Source organism: Thermobia domestica, chromosome 5 (assembly GCF_964235325.1).
Source record: "Thermobia domestica chromosome 5, izTheDome1.hap1.1, whole genome shotgun sequence".
NCBI classification, from domain to species: domain Eukaryota; kingdom Metazoa; phylum Arthropoda; class Insecta; order Zygentoma; family Lepismatidae; genus Thermobia; species Thermobia domestica.
This window is the reverse complement of record NC_137458.1, coordinates 14119328-14146410: the sequence shown is the minus strand read 5'-3', so window position 1 is coordinate 14146410 and position 27083 is coordinate 14119328. Positions and strand designations below refer to the sequence as shown.

Below are 27083 nucleotides of genomic sequence, written 5' to 3'. Positions count from 1 at the left end.
CCCCCGCCAAGTGAACTTTGTAGTGGACAAACACCGTGCTCGTGGGTTTTCTCGGGGTTCTCCCGTTTCCTCCCACTTTCTTCATTTCACTCATCTCTCATAATCACCGTCTCCTTTAGCCTAACCGGCATAACCGTGGGACGTAAAACTCAAAGATTTCATTTTCATTTTTCAATTTTCCTTAAATTCGACTAATCTACGTAAGTAGTGATAAATTACGTGTAGAGTAATATCCGACACACAAATAGAAAACAGCGTAAACAATGAATGAACGACAAAATGACCAACAATTTCTCTCAGTTGTTCCTGAAAACCATTTCTTTTTATCTTTTACATATTTACAACCAGGTTGATTAGTAAATATTGTACAGAAGGTGTTTAATATAGAATGCACAAGTATAAATATATTAATTCCGTTACATAGATCGTTGAACACTAAGACCATAATGACTAGAGATCGGATATTAGGCAAAATGCCTGTTCTTTAATATTAAAGGTATGATCAAAAAATAAAGTTTTATAGTTTATATAAGGGGTTATAATTTCAATTTGAGCCAATTTTATTTTGCCTATTTCGCCCATTCCTGCCTAAATAATTGCTTTAGTGCCTACTGTTGCCTATTCTACACATTTTCTTCAAAATAAGACTTTGTTGGGGGGAAAATATATAATTTAGTATTTCAAGAAAGGATTCTGCCTCTTCCGAGAAATATGTCTTGTTTGTAGTGATAAGATGTAAAACTTTGGACTGCTATCTGTACTGATAAAGTGCTGTAAAACTTTGGACTGCTGTGTATACTGGTAAGTGTATAAAATCTGGACTGTTATGTATAGTGATAAAGTGCTGTAGAGAATGTATTTACCAAATATACATGGAATACATTGTCAAGCTTCGTTTTTATATATACAATAAAAGAAGATCTTAACAAACATGTATGTTTCTATATTCTTTGAACATTATCTATGATTTGAATTTATTCTTTAATTGTATTGAGTATTTATCTTCATTATTTCGAGTTATATTTTAGTGCCTATTTTACTGCCTATTTTTTTAAAAAAATTTAAGAGCTTATTTGCATGTCTATTTTCCAGGATTTTAATGCCTAAACATCCGGTCTCTAATGACAAACAAAACAAAACTGGCTGAAAATTATACAAATACTTAACATCAACTACTGTGAATCCCATAGGTTAAAAGTACGAAAATTTGGACAAAAAAAAGTGGGAGAATTTTTTTTGCCTTACATTATAAATATAAAAAATAATATAGAAACGATGATTAAATCTCAGTTTTCTATTTGTGCGTTTGTGTGTTCTGATTTCCCTACTAAACTCTTAAATACTTACTTGCCCTATCGGCATTCCATCCTCCAGGAGGTGGCGGCGGAAATGGTAACGGAGTCCCCATCCCAGGTGGTGGTGGTGGCGGAGGCATTCCTACTCCACCTGGCAGCGGTGGTGGTGGAGGCCCTCCAATCACAGACGATGGTGGGATAGGTGGTGGAGGTGGACCACCAGGAGGAGGAGGCGGTGGTGGAGGGCCACCGCATGGAGGTGGCGGAGGAGGAGGGGGAGGACCACCGCACGGAAGAGGTGGAGGTGGTGGTGGTCCAGCACATGGAAGGGGAGGGGGTGGAGGAACACCACATGGAGGAGGGGGAGGAGGCGGTGGGGGTGGAGGCAAACTCGATGAAATTTCAGGAACTGCATCAGGAACCTTGCTTAGTGTTTCTCGTGACTCAGAAACAGTAGATGTCACTTGTGTATCAGGAACAGAAACAAGGGGAGCAGGGGTTGGAGAAGGGACAGGTGCTTCACTTCCCGCAGCAGGACTTTGGTCTACTGGTTTACTATCTTGAAGTTCACCAAGAATTTCCTGTTGATCACTTGGCAATAATGTACTTTTTACTTCACCATTTACTAGCAATGATGTAGTATCTGAAACATCTTTCTCCTCTTTTTTCTCACTTTCGTCTTTCTCTTTCTCCTTTATCCTGTCGTTTTCCTGAAGTTTACCAAGTAAGGTTTCACCAGGAGCAGTCTCTTCCGTAGGAGAATCAAAGTCTGCTTTCGCTTTTGCTGTTAATACCTGTTCAAATAAAAGAAAAACAAAACTCATTAAAAACGTTTATCCTGGCAATAATAATTTAATCACAATATTCTACGAAATTCTTATCGATATCGTTCATACTTAGGGTGCGAAATCATCACAGTCAAAGTGTGTGTGTAGAAGAAGGAGAGTGTGGGAGACAGACAAGAATATTATACAGGGTGATTTTTTTTTAACTCATGGATTTCATTTGGGTCTAGAATTTCTAACTGAAGTTCGATTTTCATGCAGTTTGTTGCAAATGATCATGGAAGGATGGGAGATTTATGAGACTGTGTTTACTTGTTTAAATTCATCCGGGGTAATATTGGCCACGTCTCAAGAAAAACAGCAAATATTCGCCAGTGTACCTTACAATTGGAATGAGGTTTTGGATTTTTGAAGAGAAACTGCAGAACAAAAATCAAGTGTTAGTGAGAATACAAATTAAGTGTTAGTGGTAACACTCATGAATCACACGTTGAATAGCTATAGCCGGTTTCTTGCGACAAACGACGGAGAGATTTATTACACGACCTAAGGAGTCGATAATTACCATCTTCCACAACACCCTCCTACGGGGTCCGATGCTTCCCTGTCTCAATCAGAAGCAATCCTGTTTCTTCACATTTATTCACCAGAAACCATATTATGTTCCTGTCTGCAGAATCCTGTCTGAAAAAGCAAATTTGTTTCTAAATGCCCTTGGTGTAGCAACAACAGATTCTGTTCTCCAGAAACTTTAAACAATACACTCCAAAGAGTACACTATTCTCAATGTGTCCTGATCATACTCACCCAGTAGCACAGAACTGTACAACAAAATTCCCAATGCCAGAACAGTTTCTGTTTCTTATTGACCTTGGCGAGGTTGCCATCTAACGAAGAAAACTCAAAATCTCTACACTGCAACGTACCTCATTCCAATTGTAAGGTACACTAACGAATATTTGCTGTTTTTCTTGAAGTGTGGCTGATACTACCCCGGATGAATTTAAACCAGTAAACATAGTTCCATAAATCTCCCATCCTTCCTTGATCATTTGTCACAAACCGCATGAAAAACTTCAGTTAAAAATTCTAGACCCAAATGAAATGGGTGAGTTTTTTAAAAAATCACCTAGTATTATAGTACTAGCTGAAATACCCATTCTTCGCATGGAGGCTGTATTTGTAAGTCAACGCCTGTGGAATATCACCATTCATCTCGCCGACCGCGAAAACAATAGATTTGACGCTAATATTGGTCATTTTGGATTATTTTTACATATCTCGGTAATCCCCCCCCCCCTTCGCAGGTGAACTCCGGCCCGCATACAATGGTAGCTGAATTTGAAAGTTATCGCTAATGGAAGTGTTGCCATTGATCCAAGCAACCGCAAAAATTATGGACTTGACACTAATATCGATCATCCCCCAAGTGACACCCGGCCCGCAGAGGAATGGGGTGAATTTGGGAGTTAATGCGATCGGAGTTTCACCATTGATCTCAGCGACCGCGAAAAATATGAATTCGACACTAACATCGGTTATTTTCTACTACTTTTGCATGTCCTGGTAAACGCCCCCCCCCCCCACTCCCTGAGAGCCCCTGGTTCGAAATATGGAGGGGGGAAAAACGCTTGGTCTTGGTCTGGGACCTGGATCAAGCTACCCGTGACCAAAATTTGGTAATTCTCAATCCACTCGTCTGGTCCTCAGGCAGCACACAGACAGACACACACAAACTCTTTATTTTGTTTATGTTAGTTATATACAGGATGTATCAAAGCGGACTTTACAACTTAGAAAACTCATAAAATTTATTCATTTATTTATTTAGCTTACATACATGGTTTTGGTGTCATTTTGCAGCAAAATACTTAAAAACCTTATACCTAAAGAAGTTTACTCAATAATTCCTTTCAATGAAATCTTCATCCAACCGATGTAGCATTTCAACAGAAAATTCCTTACGAGCAATTCCATCAGTGACTTTTAATTCTTGTACCACTTGTAACTTGTATGGTTAGAGATGCATCCGTTTCCTCAACAAATGCCAAACTGCCATGTGCAGGACGCCTAGCTGTCGAGAAGCACACCGGTTTGATTTTTGTAGGATTGTTCACAAAGCTCTGTCTCACTTGCTCTACAATGTCTTCAGACGTACGAGGACGACCTGAAGATTTGTTGTGTCTTACCGAACATCTAGCTTCAATAAAACACTTACGCCATTGATAAATAGTAGGCCTACTGGGAGAACCTTTACCATACTTTGTACGAAAATTACGTTGCACAGTAGTCGCAGACTTGGATTCTTCAAACCAAAACATACAGCTAGCCTGCTCGGGACCAATAAAGGCATATATATAATTTTCACTGGAGTGTTTCGACAGAGAGTTCATATTTTAGATTGATAATGGATTAAAGTGTATCGTGCCTTTCTAGCAGCGAGGTATGAGGCGTGGACCCTATAAACTTATAGAGTTCCGTCGGGAACTGAATCTGGATTTCCCGCGAGGAAAACGCGTACACTAACCATATAGCCACAAGGGAACTCAGCTCACATATTAAAACATCCATAATTATTAAACTACGTGGAATTATAGTTACTGCTAATCACTAATCCACCCGCTACTTGCATTTATGACGATAACTAGTAGTTTGGTTGGCGCGAAAAGGCGGAATATGTCATGCCATGTAAGTAAACGAAAAAAGAAAAAGAAGAATAATTTTATGTGAATAGATTATTATTATGGATGCAGTATTTACATTGATATATGCTTGATATATTCGTCAATAATATAAAAATTTTTTTTAAAAAAAGTTAATAAAATATGTTGGAAAATAGTTCAATGGTTTTATTATATAATTAACAAACTCAGTAAAGGATTTGTGGTTAACGCTTCGGAGTTTGCACCGTGCAATTCAGAGGAAACGACCAGGAAAATGAGCGAAAAGTGTGTTCCCGCAACACGACAACGCTCGTCCCCAACACAAGTCGAGCAACCACGACTGCCATTAATGAGCTGGGGTTCCAGGTGCTGCAACTTCCACTTTATTCTTCTGACTTGGCCCATTGTGACTACCACCTATTCGAGGCATCGAAGAAACCGCTGCGTGGACATCATTTCGCCGACTTCCAGCAACTGCAAGACACTATCCGGACGTGGATGCGACAGACCCCGAAAAAGTAGTTCGCAGAGGGCACAGAAAAGTCGCCACATCTGTGACGCAAATGTGTAGTTCTTCACGGAGCCTATGTTGAGAAAATGGATGTATCTGCCGAGGCATACAGATTGTTACAAGTGAAAAAAATGTTAAATCAATATGGAACGTCCCTCGTATGTACACACAGGGTGGACTATTCATCTTGATATGCCCTTTTAACTTTTAAACCAATAGACAATAAAGCTTAAATTTTATACCATGCAAATTTCAACTACCACAAGTATAGCTGTAATGTTTTAGAAGCAAAGTAAATCAAAGTGTATTTTAAAAAAGTTTCCACAAATGGCAGATTTTAAGTAATATATAAAACTTAACCAATTCGGAATAAAGTCCTAGTCAAATTTTCAACTCCATGTATCTTTGTTTCTTTTTGTTTGAAATACATCATATGATGACCGTAGTATTCTACAATCACATACTTCGGTTGTGCGTTACCCCGTTCATGTCACTTGCGGTACTTACTGTTGTAGAACCCTCCAAAATTGGGTTGCTTTTCGCTGTATGTGATACTGTAGTATCCTTAGTTTGCAAAGTTTTCGTTTTATATATAGAGATTTGAAATATGTAATAATATGACGTGGGAACACCGAGCGAAGTAGCTCAAGTGGTAGAGCGTTGGCTTCGCATTCGGGAGCTCGCGTGTTCGACTCCCGCTGCCGACCATCCTGACTGGGGTTTTCCAAAGTTTTCCTCAGTCCTACCAGGCAAATGCCGGGATGGTACCTACTAAAACAGGCCCTGACCGATACCTTTCCAAATCTTTTCCATTGTTGTTGTTGATGTTATATATCCAGTATAAAATGGCCTCTGAGCTGTATCTGGTGATTGTTAAACAAACAAAAAAAATAAATAAACAAAACACTAGTCTAGTGGTTAGCGCTGGACCCATGTCCGCGTGATCCCGGGTTTGATTCTCAGCCGGTGATTCCAAATTTTCGGCGTCCAACCAGAGTCGTGAGGCAATCTGGGGAGTCACGTGAATAAAAGACGTGATAGGGCGTCGCAGTGCTCACCGCCAGGCTGGACGTAGTTCAACCGGTTGCTAACAGATGGCGCTGGAGTAGGCTTAGGCTCACAAATGGGACGTTACGTCAAGTAGTTTGATTTGGTTTTAATAACCTGACGTAGTGCCATTTGAAAAAAAAAAAAAAAAAAAAAAAACCTAAGTTGAGTTAGTAATACTGTTAATCTGATGGTATTGAAGAGTATGAGATATTTGCGTGGTGCAAAATTTCAGTATTTTTCGTCCAACAGTTTAAAAATGATAAGGACGTATCAAAATAAAAAGCACACCCTGTATATTTTGCAATGAACGTTACTTCAAAATTATAAAAACTCTAACATCTGCACACATTCTCCTTACTAACCTGAATGTCAGCTAAAGTTTTGTATCGTTCAACTTCTTGCCGAAGCTGACTATTCTCTTCTTCAAGCTTCTTGATTTTGTCTTCGTAGCTAAGTAAAGTTTCGGCCTGCTCTCCACGCAATTTAAACAAAGCAACTTCTTGTTCTTTCTCAAGACGTTTGATATTCTTTTGGTGCCCACGCTTCAATCCCATTACAGTTTGCTGGAACTCTACAAGACAAAAAAATATATTTCAATATTTAACAGCATCATTTCATTCACTGTCTGATCCACTACATGCAACTATACAACAATTTTGTGCACATTATTTACAGTTCAAAGTAGGTTGCAAATAAAGAAAATAAATATACATTTTCAAAATTATATGGGCACATGAGAGGATTCAAATTAACAAAAAATTGACTAACTTACCAGTGAAGACTAAATATTTTTCATACGTTTCGAAACGCCAAGCTGATTCCGTCTTCATCGGCAAAGTAACAAGAATAAAAAACGGATAGGAGATAAAAGTAACAAGGATAAAAAGGGATAGGAGATAAAAGGTGTAAAACAAGGAATACATACCACTAAGTACATTTAACGTAAAGAATGGATCCTGAAATGTCATGAGCAGACGAAAGCGCAAAAAGAGGGAACTGAATCGAATGAAGCGCGGTGTCTACGATACGTCACTATTGCTAAATTCAAAATATACATCAAAGGTAGGTAACCAAATTCTATCAATGTTGCCAGTATCCAGATTTAAAAGCAGGTTTATATTTATGAATAAAGAATGATTCTTTCATCTCCCGTTCTTTCTTTGTTGTAAAAAGTTGCAAGAGGGAATGTCGGAATTGGCGCTTCATTTAAAACAACATACACATAATATAAAACAGGTTAAAGTAATAGGTTCAGCAAAAACAAAGAGACAACGGGAGATTAAAGAATCATTCTTTATTCATAAGTACAAACCTGATTTAAATCTGGATACTGGCAACATTGATAGAATTTGGTTACCTACCATTGATGCATATTTTGAATTTGGCAATAGTGACGTAACATAGACACCCCGCTTCCTTCGATTCAGTTCCCTCTTTTTGCGCTTTGCTGTGCTCGTGGCATTTCAGGATCTATTTTTTACGTTATATTTATTTAGTGGTATGTATTCCTTGTTTTACACCTTTTATCTCCTATCCGTTTTTTATCCTTGTTAGCTTGCCACTGAAGATGGAACCAGCGTGGCGTTCCGAAACATACGAGAAAAATATTTAGGCTTTTCAAGGGAGGATTCATTGGTATGTAACCAATTTTTTGTTAATACATTTTCAAGCTTCACACTCGAAAGAATGAACCTTAAAACAAAGAAAATTATACAGATACAAATTGCGGTGATTATAGTCAATATAGCAAATAAAATAGAAAGCTCCATACTCACCGCAAAAGTTACAAAAACTAAGTAGTACTTCTGAGGAAGACGGAGGAACACTTCAGAGGAGTGAGCTGAAGATGAGGATAGTGTTCCTCGAAAATACTACTTAGTTTTTGGTACTTTTGCAGAGAGTATGAAGCTTCTTGTTTTATTTGCTATAAAGAAAATTATGATTATTTCATAGAGCAGTTTAACTGAAGCAGCAGCAACGGTGATAATTCTTTTTCATGCACTCACTCAGTGGCGCAATCAGCTATGAGTTTGGAGGCTCAGGCCTCTCCCAAAACTAACCTGGCCTGTCTCATACAGCAGCACTGCAGAGAAATTTTGGTGAAATTTCCAAAAAATCATTATCATCATTTATCCAGTATCTTTAAAAATATACAAACTCTCTCATACACACACGCACCGTGCGTGAAGAGTGCTCTTAATCTGCATTAAGGCATGAAACATCAGGTGCGAAATATCGTCTTGCGATAGTTTACTGCTGTTCTTCTGAATAACTAGACTTGTAAAGAAGCCAAGCAGATTTGATATCAATACGGGAATATTCTGAAATTGTGAATTAATTGTAGAATATTGTACTAAGTATGTTTAGTGATCATTTAATAAAGTATAATTCATTGATTAACAAGAATGTACTATGTATGAAATTGTTAATGTGTATCAAATAACAATGCAGTTTTTAACCTTTCTTACATAATTTTGTGAAGTTATGTACATAAACAATAATTCAAATTGATGGCCTATATGTTGTTCATAATATTGTAGGCCATTCGCGACGTGAAAGCTCCGCGTGACTTTCCTAGCCGCACCATGTTATTAAAGAAAGTTAAGAAAGAAGGAAGAGTCCATTTACGTAATTTCTGGTAGTCCATGTCGAACTGAAGACAAAAGTCACTAAATAATTCAAGAGTTTATTTATACTTGTTGCTGGGATTTTGCTTCAATAGTATACCTTACTTTTTGACCTAAGGAAACACCTTTGAAACTTTAAGTCATATTTTGAACATCTTACGAAGCGTGTCCAAAAAGTAAGTGCCGCAGGTTTGTTCAAGCCAAATTTATTTTTACATGAAAGAGCACATCTTCAACTATTTTTCGACATAGTTTCCAGCAATGTTCAAACACTTGTCAGAGCGGGTGATCAGCTTGTCGAAACCTCCCTCAACGAAACATCCTGCCAGTGTCCGGCAAGTACGCACCGTTTCCTCTGAACGCCACCACAACGCTAGTGTCGGGCGCTCCGCGCATGTGCGCTAGTGTCACTGGTTCATTGCCTCTCCACAGACGCCAGTACAATTACTGAACCTGTCTACTGTGAGATTCGTTCTGTTACCCGATTTTTGAATGAAAGGAACGTTACGCCGGCCGAAATTCATCTTCAAATTCTAGAGACTTACGGTGAAAATACAATGAGTGGTGAATGGTGCGAAGATGGGTTGAGGTAGTTCAATGAAATTTGTAAGCACTTTGAAACTGACAACGACGTAAAAACCGCTATGGAGTTACGGTTGTCTTCACTGGCAGGATGTTTCTTCGAAGAAGATTTAGACAAATTCGTCACAAGCTATGAGAAGTGTTTGAACATTGCTGGAAATAATGTCGAAAAATAGTTTAAGGTATGCTCTCTCATGTAAAAATAAATTTGGCTTGAACAAACCTGTTTTAGTATTTGATTTTCCAAAACGGTACTTACTTTTCGATAACGCCTCGTATATAAATACACAATAAACACTTAAGAGGAAACACACATGAATCACTTCAGAACTAAATCTTGTAGTGCATATCTAAAAAATGAAATGTGGATGCAAAATTGAAGAATATAAACGAAAAGTCCAACTCTACACTAAATAGAATACCAAAATAAAAACATATTAACATACAAGAAAGAAAAAAAAAAACTTGTTCTGAGCAGAACAGAATAACACCAGGGCTACTCGATAGGGAGGAACGTGCTTAATTGTTGTGCAGTCCAGTGCATTCATCTAGTATATACTAACATACATGGTGCATATGTTAGTCAGGAGCACTAATTGTTACTACCATCACACACAGACATTCAATGTACCTTCTTCTTCCTGATTTTCCTCAATCTTCTGGATATCCCTCTCCACTGTTCCAGGAGTAGGAGGTAGTGAGGTCGGAGTACTGGTACTGCGGGGCGAAACTGAACTCCCATTTACCTCTAATCAAGTTGGAAAATTCACGATCAACGTTGGACATACATAACCCATTAAACTCATACTTGTTATAGTACACATGGTTTATGTACTTTTTAGAAAATAAGCACTTAAGTTTACTTTATAAACTCTATAAGAGTCTCACTTGTAAAGTTTTGCATCAAATAAAATGCAAACTCTTGATTTCTTTGAATCTTTTATTGCAAGCCTAAACCATATCAGTTACGTATTGACGTATATATCTAAAATAATATACAAAAGTAGATTATACCTCTTCTTATCGTATTAAGAAAGATTTATAGATTTCTATATTCTTAAAAACATATAACCAGCCCATTGCCAATACAAATAATCAAGACTCTAAGACCACGTTCCCTATATTGCTTCGAATATCTTTATTACATAGGAAAGCATATCTTAAACTACAGCAAAAAAAGGAAAAAAAGAAAGGACGAAAGAAAGAAAAGGCAACTGTGATCTTACTTATATATCATCATGTTTACTGTAAAAAAATCACCTACTGATTACTCAAATTAAATAAATAAATAAATAAATAAATTCGTAGACAAAACCGATGGTTGTTGCTTCTAAGCCTTCCTTACCAGCAACAATACGACACAAAAAAATATACTGGATGCACTAAATGGGGAAATATTTAGCTTTCAAGCCTCAAACTATTCGTCAACGAACTGTAGAGGGAAAAGAAGAAAGAAAATGTGTAGGGGAGAGAGAATGTGTGCATGTCATGTATTACTATCATCCATTTTGAGTATTATGAAGGAACTCTTGGAGTAGAGTTTAAAACTAGAAGAAATGTGTAGGAGACAGGATGCACAGGAAATGACTTTAGAGATGTCTACAGGAGTAACAGTTAGAGGAATAGTATGTGTCAAGGAAACAAAAAATAGTGGAAAGTAAGATGAAATAAAATTAAAAAGTTAGTAATATATAGATTCTAGGAGAGATGTCAGGAATGAATAATTAGCATTTCTGCCTTTGTTTCGATTTCCAGCGGGAACTCAAGTGATTTAGACCCCCTCAGGTAGGTCTATATCTCACTTAAATATTATATTACTGATGGATACGTAAACGCGGAAGGTACGTTTACTCGTCATGATATAGGTCAGAGTCTACGCTAAGAATTAGTTCACTTGAGATTATAAAGTCTCCACATACTTGTAATAAATTATACGAAGAGAGGAGTGATCAATTAACTTTATATTCACAGTTTTTGAAAGAATGTCGTAATTGCAATTGAACCATTACTTTTTGTTAAAGGTCAATTTATGAGAATGAATGAGAGATGGACATACGTGCCAAAAAAAAAAAAGGAATGATTCACTCACTTGAAGGAAACAAAGGTACATTTGGGGGCAGAATGGTATATTTGGGGGGAAGAATGGTAAATTAGGGGGAAGAATGGTAAATTTAGTGAACACTGGTCAATTTGAAGAAAGAATGGTAACTTTGGGAAGCAGAAAGTTAAATTTGGAGGGAGAATGGTAAATTTAAGGAAAGAATAGTAACTTTGGAAAGCAGAATGTTAATTTGGAGGAATAATGGTAAATTTAAGTAAAGAATGGTAACTTTAAGAAGCATAACGATAAATTTGGGGGAAAGAGTGGTAAATTGGGGGAAAATGGTAACTTTGGGAAGCAGAATGTTAAATCTGGAGGAAGAATGGTAAATTTAAGTAAAGAATAGTAACTTTAGGAAGCAGAATGGTAAATTTGGAGGAAGAATGGTAAATTTAAGTAAAGAATGGTAACTTTAGGAAGCAGAATGGTAAATTTGGAGGAAGAATGGTAAATTTAAGTAAAGAATGATAACTTTAGGAAGCAGAATGGTAAATTTGAGGGGAAGAGTGGTAAATTGGGAAAAATGGTAACTTTGGGAAGCAGATTGTTAAATCTGGAGGAAGAATGGTAAATTTAGGGAAAGAATGGTAAATTTAAGGAAAGAATGGTAACTTTGGAAAGCAAAATGGTAAATTTGGAAGCATAGTAATCTTGGGAAGCAGAATGGTAAAACTGGGGGAAGAACGGTAAATTTGGGGGAAGAATGGTAAATTTAAGAGAAGAATCGTAAATTTGGGGGAAAGAATAGTCTTCGAGCGAGAAGGGTAAATTTGACAACAATAATGATCTTGGGGGGTAAGAATGATAAATTTAGGGGTTGCGCCCAAGGTCTTAAGAGATTAGGTATCCCTTCCTTTCACTGGCATTTTCAAAATGTCTCAACCCCCTAAAATCTTGATTTTATCTATAATTATTATTATTTTAACAATAATACTTTAAATTATATTCTATCAGTACTATTAACCTGATATCAGAAAAGGAAATGGCAATAATCGTGTGTAAGGTTAAAATGACAACTTAAAGATTACATGTATAACAGATACAAACTTAGAACATTATTATTTCGCACTCTATTCAGCTACATTACTTTCTATAAATACAGTTAAACTAATAAGAAAATAAACTAATTAAAACTTCTCTCATTCAAATACTGTACAGTGAAACCTGGCTCAGTTGGCCTTTATCATGTAATAAAAAAAAAAAAAGAAAACAAAAGAAAGAAAGTCCAATTTACATGAATACCCAACATGCGGAAGAATGATAATAGACAGTTATGCTACAGGATTCCACGGGATATGTGGAGGAATTAGAGAGGCCAACTTATTATAAGCTTTACTGTACTTAACAAAACTTAATCCTATAATTATTTTATGTTGCAAATCAGAGTATAAGGAGTTAAAAAAAAGTTCGTGACACAAAAGCCGTATTCTGTTTTCTTGATCAACTAGCTTCCAAAACCCATCTCGAATTCAGACACCACTAATACAGATGAGGAATAAAATCCGAGACAGGATTTTAAAGTTTATTTGTCAAGAAAACAAATACGAATATTTCTTTCTTTCAGATTTTTTTTTACCATAGAATCATTAATTAATAAACATATACAAACTGCTACTTATTTTTTAACGGTTTACGGAAATTCTAGGTTCAAACCCTGTCGTTCACTGTCTGCAGTAATCTCGAAGACGTTATGTCATAGGAATCATTTCTTAGTATTCAATACGACATTACCTGTCCACTGGGCAATTTCTGTTTTGACAGGCTTTGCGGCACATATCGCTAGGTTCCATAGACTAATCAACCAGCAGCATTTGGAATGTTTAACACCTCTGTGGCCGCAGGTTCCACAGGGTGCGTCGAGCTGTTGTTGGGAACCAAAATTAGAATCTGGGGCGCATGCAGGTAAGTCTCCTATGTCAAGAAAGGTAGGTTTATATCGTCAAAAGTATATATCTATAGAGTTTCCAGAGTAAGTTTGCGAAAATCGGATATCGTAGGTGCTGGTGCTTTAAAATTAAATAAATTATAAACTTATTGGGTGCCATGATACGTTTCGTGCAGAATACTTTATTGAAATACAGTACATTACATATAACAGAAAAAGAAATAATAAATTTCTTAATGTGCAGTTTTCTCTAAGAAGTGCAATATTATCCAGAAAAAAATAATACTTTAGCAAGATCTAATAAGAATTAAATGACAAAGCAATAATATACGTAAATAAAAAGAAACAACACAATACTTAAAAAAAAAAGTTTTGTCAACATAGAATACATGCTAAAAATAATACAAAATTTATCATTTTTCTTTTACTTGCTTTTCATAAGTGAAAGGAGATGATGAAATGCAACTTACCATAATCATAGATGATGTTATTCTACAACAGAAAATATATGAACCTGAAGAATTTTCAGTGTTGCCATCCATAGAAATTACAGTGTTGCCAGAATAACATTTCGCCCAAAATCTAAGTTAAGACAGCGACTAGAGGAACGAACTCAATTGTATTTGATTACGTATCATTTTCTTGGAATCCCGTGAGCTACTTTTTAAATAACAGTTATATTTAGTTTGTAATAAACAAAATAGTTTTAACATACAGTTATTAAAATTAAATAATAATGTTATGTAAAAAGTAGTTCACAGGATACCAAAACAACATGATAATCAAATGCATGTTCGTTCCTCTAGTCGCTGCCTTAACTTAGATTTTGGGGGAAATGTTATTCTGGCAACACTGTAATTTCTATGAATGACAACACTGAAAATTTTTCAAGTTTATATTTTCTGTTGTAGAATAACATTATCTATGATTGTGGTAAATTGCATTTGATTATCTTCTTTCACTTATGAAGAACAAGCCAATGAAAAATGGAAAATTTTGTATTATTTTTAGTATGTGAGGCTCTTAAGAGAATTCAAAATTTACTGAAAACAAAACTGACTACATTTTGTAATATTGTACTAAGAAATAAATAAAAGGTTTGTAGAAAAACATGCTAACATAGTCTACAGGAAAAAGAAATAGAGACAGGTTTAAACAAGCACGGAAACTCCTTCACTGCTGCAGCACGATGGCGTATTTTGTATCTACCAAATTCAGGAGAGAAAGATTGTGAAAAATTGTAATAATTTAATTGGACCATGTAACAAAAAGTCACACATTCACATTTAATACACTTTATGTTACGCAGTATATAAATGTTATCGTCTTGAAAATAATATCCACTACAGTCCTCCGTCTCTGTGGGTGAATTATTGGAAACTGCAAGTGAAAGTACCAGTGGAAGTACTCGTATTTCATAACGGATAACGTATTCAACTCCTTGACTGCGTGGAAACTATGAGCGAAGTCTCTCTCCTTCAAGTAACCCCGAACAAAATACGTAGGAAGACTGAAAATTCTTGGCCTACCCATGAAATACTTATCCTAGCCACATATCCTTTTAGCAACTAATAGTATGTATTTTGGCTAGCTTACATATCAATTTTCACATTAACATCTTTTTGTTTGTTTCAGATATTGAAGATTGAAATTGCCAAGGTGACCACATTTTGAAAAATGGATAAAGCGAGCAAACGTGCGGTCACCAAGTCACAGCCAGTACCGAGGAAAACATCACTGCAATATAAGATGATATCATGGCACACCGGCGTGTGACAGAACGCTACATTGCTGAGAGAGTGGGCATATCTCAAGAACGCGTTGGACACATAATAAGAGATGTACTGGACATGCACAAGGTTTTAACAATGAGTTCCAAGAATGTTGACAAAAGAAAAACGACAGAGACACGTCATTTCCACCGAAAACTTGACCCTTTTTGAAAAAGATCCTGTGACATTTCTCAAACTTTTTGTGACAATGGACGAGGCAAGGGTTCATCACTTTCAGCCAGAATCCAAAGTTCAATCGAAACAGTGGAAACTCTCTCCTCCCCCACCCCCAAGAAGTACAAATCAGTCCCATCAGCTGGATAGGTGATGGTCTCTGTTTTTTGGGATTCGCAGGGCATTATTCTGGCTGAGTACCTCAAGGAAGATAAAACAGTGAACGAAGCATATTATGCTACTTCAACTGAAGCACTTAAGAGATCACAGTCCTTTGAACAAATTATCATTAATACCAGAGTAGAGACGTTGCGTTTGGCATGGTGACGTGCTCGGTAGCCGTGGACTGATGAGTGGAGTCAAATCATGTTTACTGATGAAGCTCAGTTCTGCATCACAACTGATAACTATTCTGTACAAGTATGGTAGCGTTGAGGAGTAGACTTCCTCCTCTGCTAATGTGGTGGACAGAAACAGCAGTATTACATGTATGTGAAGCAAGAGGACAATACTTTAGAAACCTTTGTTGTAATCGAAGGTATCTGAGGGCAGAGCGGTAAGTCACTAGCATCTTGTGTCTGTATGTATTACTCATTTTGGAAGAACGCTGTGGGTAAAGTTTTCAAGATGATATTCGTCCACACACACTATGTTATCTATGAACTGCTGTGTTATGTCAAGATCCCCTCATGTACCCTTAATAGAACGTATGAGAGATCAACAAGGACTCTACCTCCGACCCGGTGTTGATTTGCAGGATCTCAAGAACCGGTTACAATCGAGGTCGTGGATCCTTGCCTCGACAGAGAATACAACGGTTGTACGACTCTCTTTCCAATTTAATCGGACCATGTATCAAGGAGCAAAGAGGCGGAACCAGCAGTATACTTATTTTGCCAGCTCCACTGCCAGTTTTCCCTGATCATTGCAATGACATTTCAGATTATGCAGTTTCGTTTCATTTCTACGACTCCTTTTTAGTCTTACATACACAGTGAGTACATTAATTGTGAATATGTAACAATTAATTTCATGATCCGATAAAGTTGTCACAAGTTTTCGTTCCCTTTGTCCCCAAAATTGCTCAAGACAACGTGCTACTCTGTACTACATATTTTCAACGAAGAACTGACTAATACTACAATATGCAGCACACAAATGAAAAGGCAAACAAATTGCAGAAAACAGTTTGCAATGCAACAAAATTTAACACTACTTCAGCCACCGACGATAAAGCAGTATCCGTTATAAGAAGCTGGCTTCGTTTCACAATGAAATCCAAATAAGCATGCTTTATTCAGTTCAAAGTTTGAAAATGGATTTAAGTATTTCGACGAAATGAATGCATGTTAACACGTGTTGAGTTCGGTATTGCTGACTTCCTCTTGGAACACGTCTTCACACTGTCTCAATTACTATAACAAATTAAATTAGCCCAAGATCCTTACTTATTATGTTCTATGGTCCAAGATTTCAATAATATCTCAATTGAACGGAAATAAAACATCGGATATGTCTCTAATAGTTTGTTCCTTCCTGATTTTGGGATAAAATAAATTTCTATTGAAATAACTACTGTTCCTACCGTAAGTACAGTACGGTTATGATTCATACAGGTTTTCCTGTCTACAGAACAGACTTTCGCCGCTAGCAGGGAGCTGGAGATCTGATGTCACAAACAAGGTGTAGGAAAATTTTGCTGAAATTCTCTTCCAAAATGTTAATTCTTGCAAATTTCGCGGCATACATGGAAGGTACGAGACCAGCACGTTCACTAAAGAAACTGTCTACTTTGGTTTCTATACCACAAATCTAAGCAAGCAACACAGACAATTTACGTAACAGAACATCTTTACAAAAATCAATGTCTCCAAGACACCGGAATAGTAAAATCTATTATCGTACGTATTGCTTTTAGTGTGTACCAAGTATATAATACTTAGATTGGCTAGAAAGATCTAATAAAATGTGCTATATAATTTGTTGTAGAAAAAACAACAGATTTAATAATACAGGTACTCCAAGTTATTGAAAAAGAAAGTGTTAATAGTCTCATCTACAAATCCTTTACCTTATGATTCATTCAGAACTAGGTAATTAATTGACTTGCAAATACCAGAATATACTAGCAAAACTGTTTTATACATAATATATTTATTGGTGCACAAAATCGGGAATTTTATGATTAGAAAATAAAAGATTTGCAGAAGTAACTGTAAAAATTTTCATTTTACAACAATTTGAAGTATTTATCTGTATTATTAATTTTCTTCTTTTTTTCGGAACAAATTATATGGCACATTCTGTTAGTGATTGCACGGAGTCGTGAAGCTTCATCTAGATCTACCGAATTTACCACCTAATAGAACGCGAGAGTGTGTCCCAGTCGTCAACTCCCCACGCATGGAATTTTGCCTGATTCATCTCTCGTGCTTTGCAAAGAACATCTCCTGAAGGCACAGTTTTGTCGGATTGTCGCTAATTTCGTTTTGTTAAATTTTGTTGTTGTTTCATTTTTGCTATTATTACTGTTTGAATAATTGTTATTATTTATGTTTAATTTGAATAATTGTTAGTGTTTGTGTTAAAGTTCTTTTTTTTTTTTTTGGTCGCTCGTTCGCCATGTTTTGGCAACATTGCTGGTGCACTTCTGTTGTTCACGTTATCTCGAGTGTGTGCTCGGAAGGCAGCTCCACGAATCGTACCGAATTCTTCCGATGCATCATACGTGAGTCAAAGTAGTTCTATGCTTGGTGTAGAGCCCAGGCGTCACGAGTTCTTGCGGCCACTATAGGTCTTGATATCCAATCTAAATAATATATGCTGGTTACAAGTATCTTCCGTGTTATTTTTTGTCGAAAGTTGTTCATGATGGCTGAATATTAGTTCTCCCAATAGTGCGTGCCATACCATGTTTTGAAATAACCACGGAAGACCCTCTATACTACCATAACTCTCTTGGATTAGCCAAACAATACAACACTGTCCGAAGAAAGTTGTTTGACAGTAAATTTTATTTTCTTCCGCGAACTTATAGGGTTTGTTTCTAAAGTAATGACACTGGCCGCCGCGCGGCGCTCCAGTCGCCAGCGGCACGCTTCCCGTCTGAGAAATTTGTGGTGGTGGTGTAAGATAAGCGACGCACCAGGCGAGAGTCTCGTCCGAGCTCTTCTGATGCAGTGAGGATTGCGCGTAGCGCAAAAGCTATTTTTGAGTTTTTGTCACGGCAGAGAACGTGAGAAATAAGAACGTTCGCCGGAGCTGCACTACGCGATTACAGGTCGAAGTCCAGGAGATTTTTGAAAGCCTCCTTGATCAAGGCAAGTATCTCGGAAGCGGTTTTGCCCAGGTTAAGCAAAATTTAATTCCTCACGTTCTCTACCATGACAAAAACTCAAAAACAACTTTTGCGCTACGCGTGATTTTCATTGTGTTAGAGCTCGGATGCGATTGCCGCCCAGTGAGTTGCTTAAGATAGACCCCTACAAGAAAATACCCCACCGAAGAGCGCGCTGCTGGGACTGAAGCGCCTCGCGGCGGCCAGTTTTATTACTTTACGAACAAATCCTGTACTTCTTTTATATACACTAGCTCTATTATGATAACTCCACGAACTATTGTCCCGCCAATGGCTTTTCACAAATCGGCGCTTCCTGTCAATTAATTTATTAAAATTTTTGTTATTAAATTGACGAACACTATTTAAGAAATAGTATATTTTGTGCGTCATTCTGTATACTCATTTGCATATAATTCCGAAAGTATGGAGCGAGTAAAAAACTGATAAGCACGGATACTGAACTCCCGTACGTCGCCAGACGGATGAATGCTGTAGGACCGAATAATTAGAGACTGCAATTTCTATTGTGCTACCAGTATAGTTTATATGAATTATATTAAGATTATCTATTAACCTTCATAGTAACAGTATATAACATTTGAGAGCAAGTAGAATGATTATTGTATTTGGATGTGAACTATGTAGAGGATTACGATTATTATGGGTCACCAATTTTGAAAGGACTAATCATGATTAAATTTCACAACTTAAAACAATATTTATTCCATTATTAATATTCCTTTGCAATGTATGAGGTGTAATCAAAAAATACAGTGAATAATTTTATTAGAAACAAAGTAATAAGCTTACATGGAATTTGATTTAATCTCCTTCAAAGTACTGTCCTTGGCTGGCAATTTACTTATCCCAACGTTGAATCCATGACTGGAAACATTTCTGGAAAATTTGTTTTCGGAGGTCGTTCAAGCTGCTCTGTCGTGGCCCTCTCAATGTCAAGAACGATGTCAAAACATTTTCTTTTAAGCATGGTTTTAATTTTTGGAAAGAGCCGAAGGTCGCATGGTGCTATATCTGGAGAGCACAGTGAATGTGGAGAGGCAGGAATAGTTTTACGGCCAAAAACTCGCGGATCAAAAGCCAGGTGTGGCACGGTGCATTTTCGCGGTGAAGAAGGAAAATATTTGCCCATTGGCTGTTAAAATGCTTTTCACAGACCCATTTGAGATGTTTAGTTCTTCGGAAAGCTCTCAAATGATCATTCGCCTGTTTGAACAAATCATTTGTGCCTCTTTTTGCATGTTTTCACCTGTTTTTGACGTCGAAGGATGTCTCGATAGCTGCTCGTTTTGAACCGATTCCTTGCCGCTTTTGAATCGCTCATTCCACTTATAAACATTCTTCCATGCCATCGCTTCATCGATACACTGACTTTGACATTTCGTGAGCCTCTTTTACACTTATTTGCAGCTTAGAACAAAACTTAATGTTGGCACGCGACAGACACTCTTCACTCTTCTGCCTCTGGAAGCCAACTAACATGTCACAACTTGTTCACACTCGATACTGACTATACCAAAGATTTAGGCTACTGGGCTTACTAGTTCAAATGGATACAACCTCGATATATGGCACTGTGCAACTACGTTCACTGTACTTTTTGATCACACCCTACATATTGTTTTCATCTTAGTCTATATTGATGCAATGTCTTTTGGGAAGATCTGTTTCATTTGACTCTTACTATTAGTATATTAATTTTTATTTTCATATAAGTAATTTGAATTTCTGTCGAAGAAAACTCGACACTCACCAGCTTCTGTGTACTTTGCTCCAGCACGTGTACTCGGAGATGCAACATAAGGCAAACACGGAGGCCACGCACTGTTCGACAGTTTCCCAGGAGTTGGAGGAGCTTGAACTGGAGCTTCAGAATGGGCCCAGTAGTACATCAGGTCCGGCTGAAACAAAACGGAAAATACATGTGTTTCAATTGTGAAATATAACCAAATTAACTTGAACTCACTTTTTTAAGAAACAAGCTATGCTACAGACAAAATCATGTTTAAGAAACGTATCTTTAACTCTCAACCAATTTCAAAGTTTAGATAACGTTTACAATAAGCTCAACTTCATTTCTATAAGAGAAAATCAAATGAAATTTTGTGGAAGCCAGTAAATAATGTTATTCGTCGATTATCATGAACGTATACTTGCGGAAATCTTCGAATGAAGTGAAAATACTGTCTGTTACTTTTAACCTTATTTTGCTTTGCGGTGCCTTTTCTCCCTTGGTGAAAAAAAAAAAAAAAAAAAAAAAAAAGATTAAATCCTTACGAATGTCAATTTACTCTCAATACCTTTGCAGAGTTGTGGCAAGCGCTTAACTTGATTTGCAATTTAGCGTCCCTTTTAGCAGCGAAGCTATTCGAAATATATAGGTACAACTTAATGTGGAATCAAAACCACATGAGTTCCCATCGGGAATCGAACACGGGTTTCCCACACCAACGGCCTATACACTAATCGCTTATCCACGAGTGAGTTCTACCAGGTGGTCAAGACCAAAAGATGTGTTTTAACGAGGAGATTACAGATACATCCAGTGTACTACCCAAATATGTTTCCATGCGGCTGCCATGTTTAGAGACGCATGCTATTAGTAACTACAATCATTATATTTTATTTTATTTATTTGTATTCAATAGACTGCAGTATACGCTCCTATTGGACACGCGTAATAACATGTTTTATATTTAAATTGGTCAGGAACAAGAATTTCCTCGTTTGCCTGTTCCACTGGCCATAGTTCTAACATGATTTCAATCGAATCAGATAAAGATAAAATTACGAATCACTTGCAAAGTACATTCCGTTTCCGCCTGACTTGATCCTTAAGGCTTTACGTATCGTTCGTCTGCTATTGACTGAACAGTTACATACAGTTTATCGGAAGACTGACGGTATTGACTAGCGCAACTGATTTATAAATAAAACATAACTCTTAATTGGATAAAGTGAAGAAAAGTGTGGGGAAAAATCAGAACAACCCATGATGAACCGAACTCAGAAGCTGCCAGCGTGCAAAGCTGTCAAATACAGCCTCTGTTGCCGAGTCGATCATGTTTCTGACATAGCTCGACCACCAAATACAGCGATCTTTATTCTCTAAACAATGGTCTACTTGCCCACCAAATTTGGTTCACAGCCGGCCAATAGTTACTGAAAAATAAAGTATCACATACAAGTTGAACCGAGCCGAGGTTATCCCTGGTCAAGCTTGGATATCAAATATAGTGAGCTTTATTCCTTAGATGATGGGCTACTAGTTCAGATCCGGCCAGTAGTAACCGGAAAATAAAGTAACACAAACAAACAAACAAACAAACAAACAAACACACACACACACACACACACACATATATATATATATATATATATATATATATATATAATATGATGTTTTATAACAACATGGGAGTGATTTCCAATACCAAGATAAGACGAAAACAAAAAGTATAGACAAACCTGGGTGCACAAGCGCTTCCTTTCGGAGTTATAAGCTGTCGAAAACACGGAAAAATGAACTTTAAAGGTTCATAGCTCAACACTATCGGACCTACCGTCGTGGAATCAGGACTTTATTTAGGAACTACTATGTGCTCTATTCAAATACCCATGTTTCAGAATCCTTCCTTCCTTCAGAATGAAAGTGCTTCCGCAATCATTTTTATAAAGGTAGTTGGTGATTACTTTAAATTATATGCCCATAGCCAAACTCCCTCTATAAAAATTGTTGCATGAATACCTTAAGATTCTGAAACATGTACTTTTGGACAGAGTGAAGTCTTGACCCGACTACGGTAGGTCCCATAGTTTTAGAGCTATGGACCTTAAAAGTTCATTTTTTCATGTTTTCGGCAGCCTATATCTCCGAAAGGAAGCATTTGTGCACCCAGGTTGGTCTATACTTTTTTTGTCTTACCTTGGTGTTACCAATCACCTCCCACACATTGTCGGTGTTGTTTTTAAACACTATAATATATATATATATATATATATATATATATATATATATATATATATATATATATATATATATATATATATATAAGGGACAAAAAATCTAAAAACACTTCATACAGGACACGTAAGTTTGGCCCCCCACTGTACAACACCTGTTGCGGTTGCCGATCGGTTGTTGTTTTCAATGTATCATGTGGACCTTCCTCTTCCGTCAGCAATAACCAGTTCACCTATGAGTGTCGTGGTGTGAAAGTGGTGCGGTAAAATGAGCGACCTGACAGACTTCCAAAGAGCATAATCGTTGGTGGCCGTCTGGTTGGAGTTTCAGTGGCAATAGTGGCGAACATTGTGGGGGTATCGAAAGGCACTGTGCCCAATGTCACGAGGGCATACACAATTCATGGGCAAACGACATCTGCAAAGCACAATAGTGGTCGAAAGACAATCCTGTCAGATAGGGACTGGAGGGCATTAAAACGGATTGTAACAGCTAAAAAGAAAACCACTGCAATGAAAATTACGTCTGAACTTAATTCCGGCCTACAGAACCCGGTTTCATCGAAAACAGTGCGGCGGGAACTTCATAAAATGAAAATTCATGGCAGGGCCGCTATCGCTAAACCCCTGGTCACAGCAGTAAATGCGAAGAGGCGTATCCAGTGGTGCAAGAACCATAAGGCGTGGACTCATGAGCAGTGGAAACACATAATGTGGTCCGATAATTCGACCTTCACCTTGTTTCCAAGAACCGGTCGTGTTTACGTATGGAGAACACCGTCGCAGGGTCTGTTCCCAACTGTAAAGCATGGGGGTGGTTCTGTTACAGTACGGGGAGTGATATCGTGGTTTTCTGCAGGTTCCATCATAGCCCTGCATGGAATGATGAATGCGTATGAGGCCATTTTGGGAAACCAGGTTCTACCCTGATGGTGATGGCATCTACCAAGATGATTTGGCACCCTGTCACGCTGCAAAAACGGTGAAATCATGGTTTGAAGAGCATGACCAGGAGGTATCACACCTCCCCTGGGTCCCACAATCACCAGATCTTAACATCATTGAGCCATTGTGGTCTGAGTTAGAAAGGCGTGTTCGGTCTCCTTACCCTCCCAGCATCCCTTAAGAAACTGGAGCATGTTTTGGAGGAACAATGGTACAAAATTCCACACACCACGATTCAGGAGCTGTATACGTCCATTCCGCGTCGGATCCAAGCTGTTTTGGAAGCAAAAGGAGGCCCCACACCATACTAGGTATGACTTTTACACTTTTGCAAACGTTTTAGATTTTTTGTCCAACCCCCGTATATAGATACATTCTGGAGCGAAATGATATGCTCCTGTATGCTTACGCCGAGATCTAGCAAAGCAGGAATATTAACTATTATCACGAGAGTTTTATTTTACTGTTTAACATATATGGTAATGTTCAGTCGCAATAATCCCGTGCGATCCCTCATCTCTGATGGGGTGGATTGCGGGTTCTCTTATCAACCACGCGAACTATTATAGCTCCTGTTGCCTCAAACTTTCTATCAATTCTTGCATTTTCATTCATCTTCTCTTGCTGTTCGTTTGCTTTAACAAATCATAATCCTGCATTCTTATACTGAAATTTTACTTCAGTTTATTACCTTATTTAAATGGAATTCCATCCTTTGTTTCTGTATTTTGGAAATGTCAACAGTATTTTGTCCAAGATAAAACGTGTCTACTATTTACATCCTACATGTACAGGGTGTTACAAAAATTTTTTCACAATATTTTAGGAATAGATTCCTCACATCAAAATAATTTTTAAAAATCATATGGACCTATGGTCGGAAGTACAGTTTCGTAGTTACAGGGTGCCGAAAACGTGAAAAAATGAACTTGAAAGGTCCATAGTTACACTACTATAGGACCGATCGTAGTCGGATCAAGACATCGCTGAGGAACTATACATTGTTCGGCATAAGCTCTAAACTGCGATAAACAAAGCCACGTGAAACTAAATCTCGTTGATTTGCTGTTGTCCTACCGACGCTTGTACTCCTCCGCGAAATAGTTCATATGATTTGATTATCACGTTCACTATGAAGCTTCTATGGCAAAAATATAATAAGGATTATCTAATAATACTGCAATCAAGTGTGGTTAATGAAACAATAGAAATAAACACTTAGCATGCGCAGTAATTATGGCGCCAACTCAACTGTGGACGCGTGTTCTGCTTTTAAAGTCTGAAAGATGATTGGCTTGAATCCCGATTCCGCGAGTGTTGTGGTGAAACACCAAAAAGGCAAACCTTTACTCACTAAGCAACAATTGTTTGCCAGCAAAATTCAAATACTTAAAAAAAAAGAAAAAGAAAAAGAAAAAAAGAAAAAAAACTTTCGAGTTTTTTTCTTTCTTTTCTGCTGCTGCTGTAAGTATCTGGACAACACGAGACAGTATTGTTAAAATGCACGTGTATAATTTGCTCCTCCCCGTGGGGAGGGGGAGTGATACGTCACTAGCCAATCGTATTTGTGACAAGCGGAAAGATGTTTATCGGAGTTTAGAGCTTACGCTGAACAATGTATAGTATGTGAATTATCCATCTTTCAGAACTTGCACAATCATTTTTAGGGAGGCTGTTGGAAGTACTTAATCACTCTCCACTTACATCTCTTTTTTTTTTTTTAAAAAAAAAAAAATTGTGCAAGTATGGATATCTGGATAGCTCACATACCAGTTCCTCAATGATGTCTTGACCCGACAACGACAGGTTCCATAGCATTGGACCTATATGAACTTTTAAACCACGCTTGTTTCACGTTTTCGGCACCCTATAACTCCGAAACTATCCACTTTTGAGCACATGCCCCTATGAACTTATTTTGATGTAAGGAATCTGTTCTCAAAATATGACAGATTTTTGTAACACCCTGTACATTGACAAGATGTTTCCTCGTATAATGGGAAAAAAATGAAATCTTTAAGTTTAACGTCCCACGGTTATGCCGGTCAGTCTAAAGGACACGGTGATAATGAGAAATGAGTGAAATGATGGAATGAAGAAAGTGGGAGGAAACGGGAGAATCCCGAGAAAACCCACGAGCACGGTGTTTGTCCACCACAAAGTCCACACGGCGCGAGCTGGGATCGAACCAGGGACCCCAAGCACCGGAGGTGAACGCTCTACCACTGAGCCACCGCGCCCCCCCTCGTATAATGGGGACTGACATGATTCTCATTAGCATAATTCACGCATCATTTTGTATGTGTTATATATATTAGCTGAATGGTAGACATGGCAAATGTACTCATAATTTAATAAATCTATAAATGTAACATAAATCAACTTTTGAATTCACTCTATAAAAGTTCAATCCTGAAGACACATTTTGACTATTTTGAAGTCTGTATTTTTCTCTTTACATACAGTATTTAGATTAAATACTGTAAAATTAAGCTTTATTAATTTCCAGAAACTAGAAAAATAGGTAAATAGTCTGTTTCTTCGTAGCACGCGTCTTGCAATATCAGTTACAAAACTTGATTTATTTCCCTTTTATCGTTGAATAGTATTAAATTTGTGATTTGTTGTAGCAATGAATTCGCAACTACCAACAACACAATTTGTTCCGAATCGATTTGTTCCGCTCACACGAAACTGAAAATTTCTCTGAATCATAACATGCAATACCACCTGCAGCTGCCGAGTTTCCCACCACGAACGAATATAAACAATTTTCTAACATGTGATTTCGACATTTTCTATTAGAGAAAACAAAGAATCACTGATGAAAAGACATCACCCTGGATTAGCTTTTATTAATTTGAATAATGAAATTTCAAAATAACGAAAAAGACAAGTGGACTTAAAGCATAAAACAAGAGGATGTGGTAGAGGATGTGATAGAGGATGTGCTATTGTTAAAACTGTTCTGATAATAATTTGAAAGTTTTCAGATTGGAAGAAATACGAGGCGCATGTAATATACGAAGTATGATCAAAAATACGGTGAATAATTTTACTAGAAACAAAGTAATAAGGTTACATGGAATTTGATTTAATCTCCTTCAAAATACTGTCCTTGGCTAGCAATGCACTTATTCCAATGGATAATCCATGCCTGGAAGCATTTCTGGAAGACTTCTTTTGGAAGGGCGTTCAGCTGCTCTGTCGTGGCCCTCTCAATGTTAGGACTGGTGTCAAAACATTTTCCTTTAAGCATGGTTTTGAGGAAGAGTCAGAAGTCTCATGGTGCTATATCTGAAGAGTACGGTGGGTGTGGACAGACAGAAATATTTTTTTGGCCAAAAACTTCTGTTCGTCAATCAAAAGTCG

The 27083-nt window shown here is 37.4% G+C and overlaps 1 protein-coding gene across 4 annotated transcripts in view; it reads right to left on the bottom strand.

Annotated features, from left to right (window-relative positions):
* The window catches only part of LOC145685725 (uncharacterized), a 305763-nt gene that overhangs the window by 76657 nt on the left and 202023 nt on the right, over positions 1–27083 (bottom strand). For 3 of the 4 annotated variants that reach the window (XM_081758218.1, XM_081758220.1, XM_081758219.1), the window contains exons 5-8: positions 20557–20704; positions 10145–10261; positions 6667–6875; positions 1348–2089 (exon numbers count right to left, since the gene is read on the bottom strand). In XM_081758218.1, coding sequence (XP_081614344.1) covers positions 1348–2089; positions 6667–6875; positions 10145–10261; positions 20557–20704 — 1216 coding nt within the window. The remainder of the gene's footprint in view (positions 1–1347; positions 2090–6666; positions 6876–10144; positions 10262–20556; positions 20705–27083) is intronic. The other variant, XM_081758221.1, reaches the window with a different exon arrangement.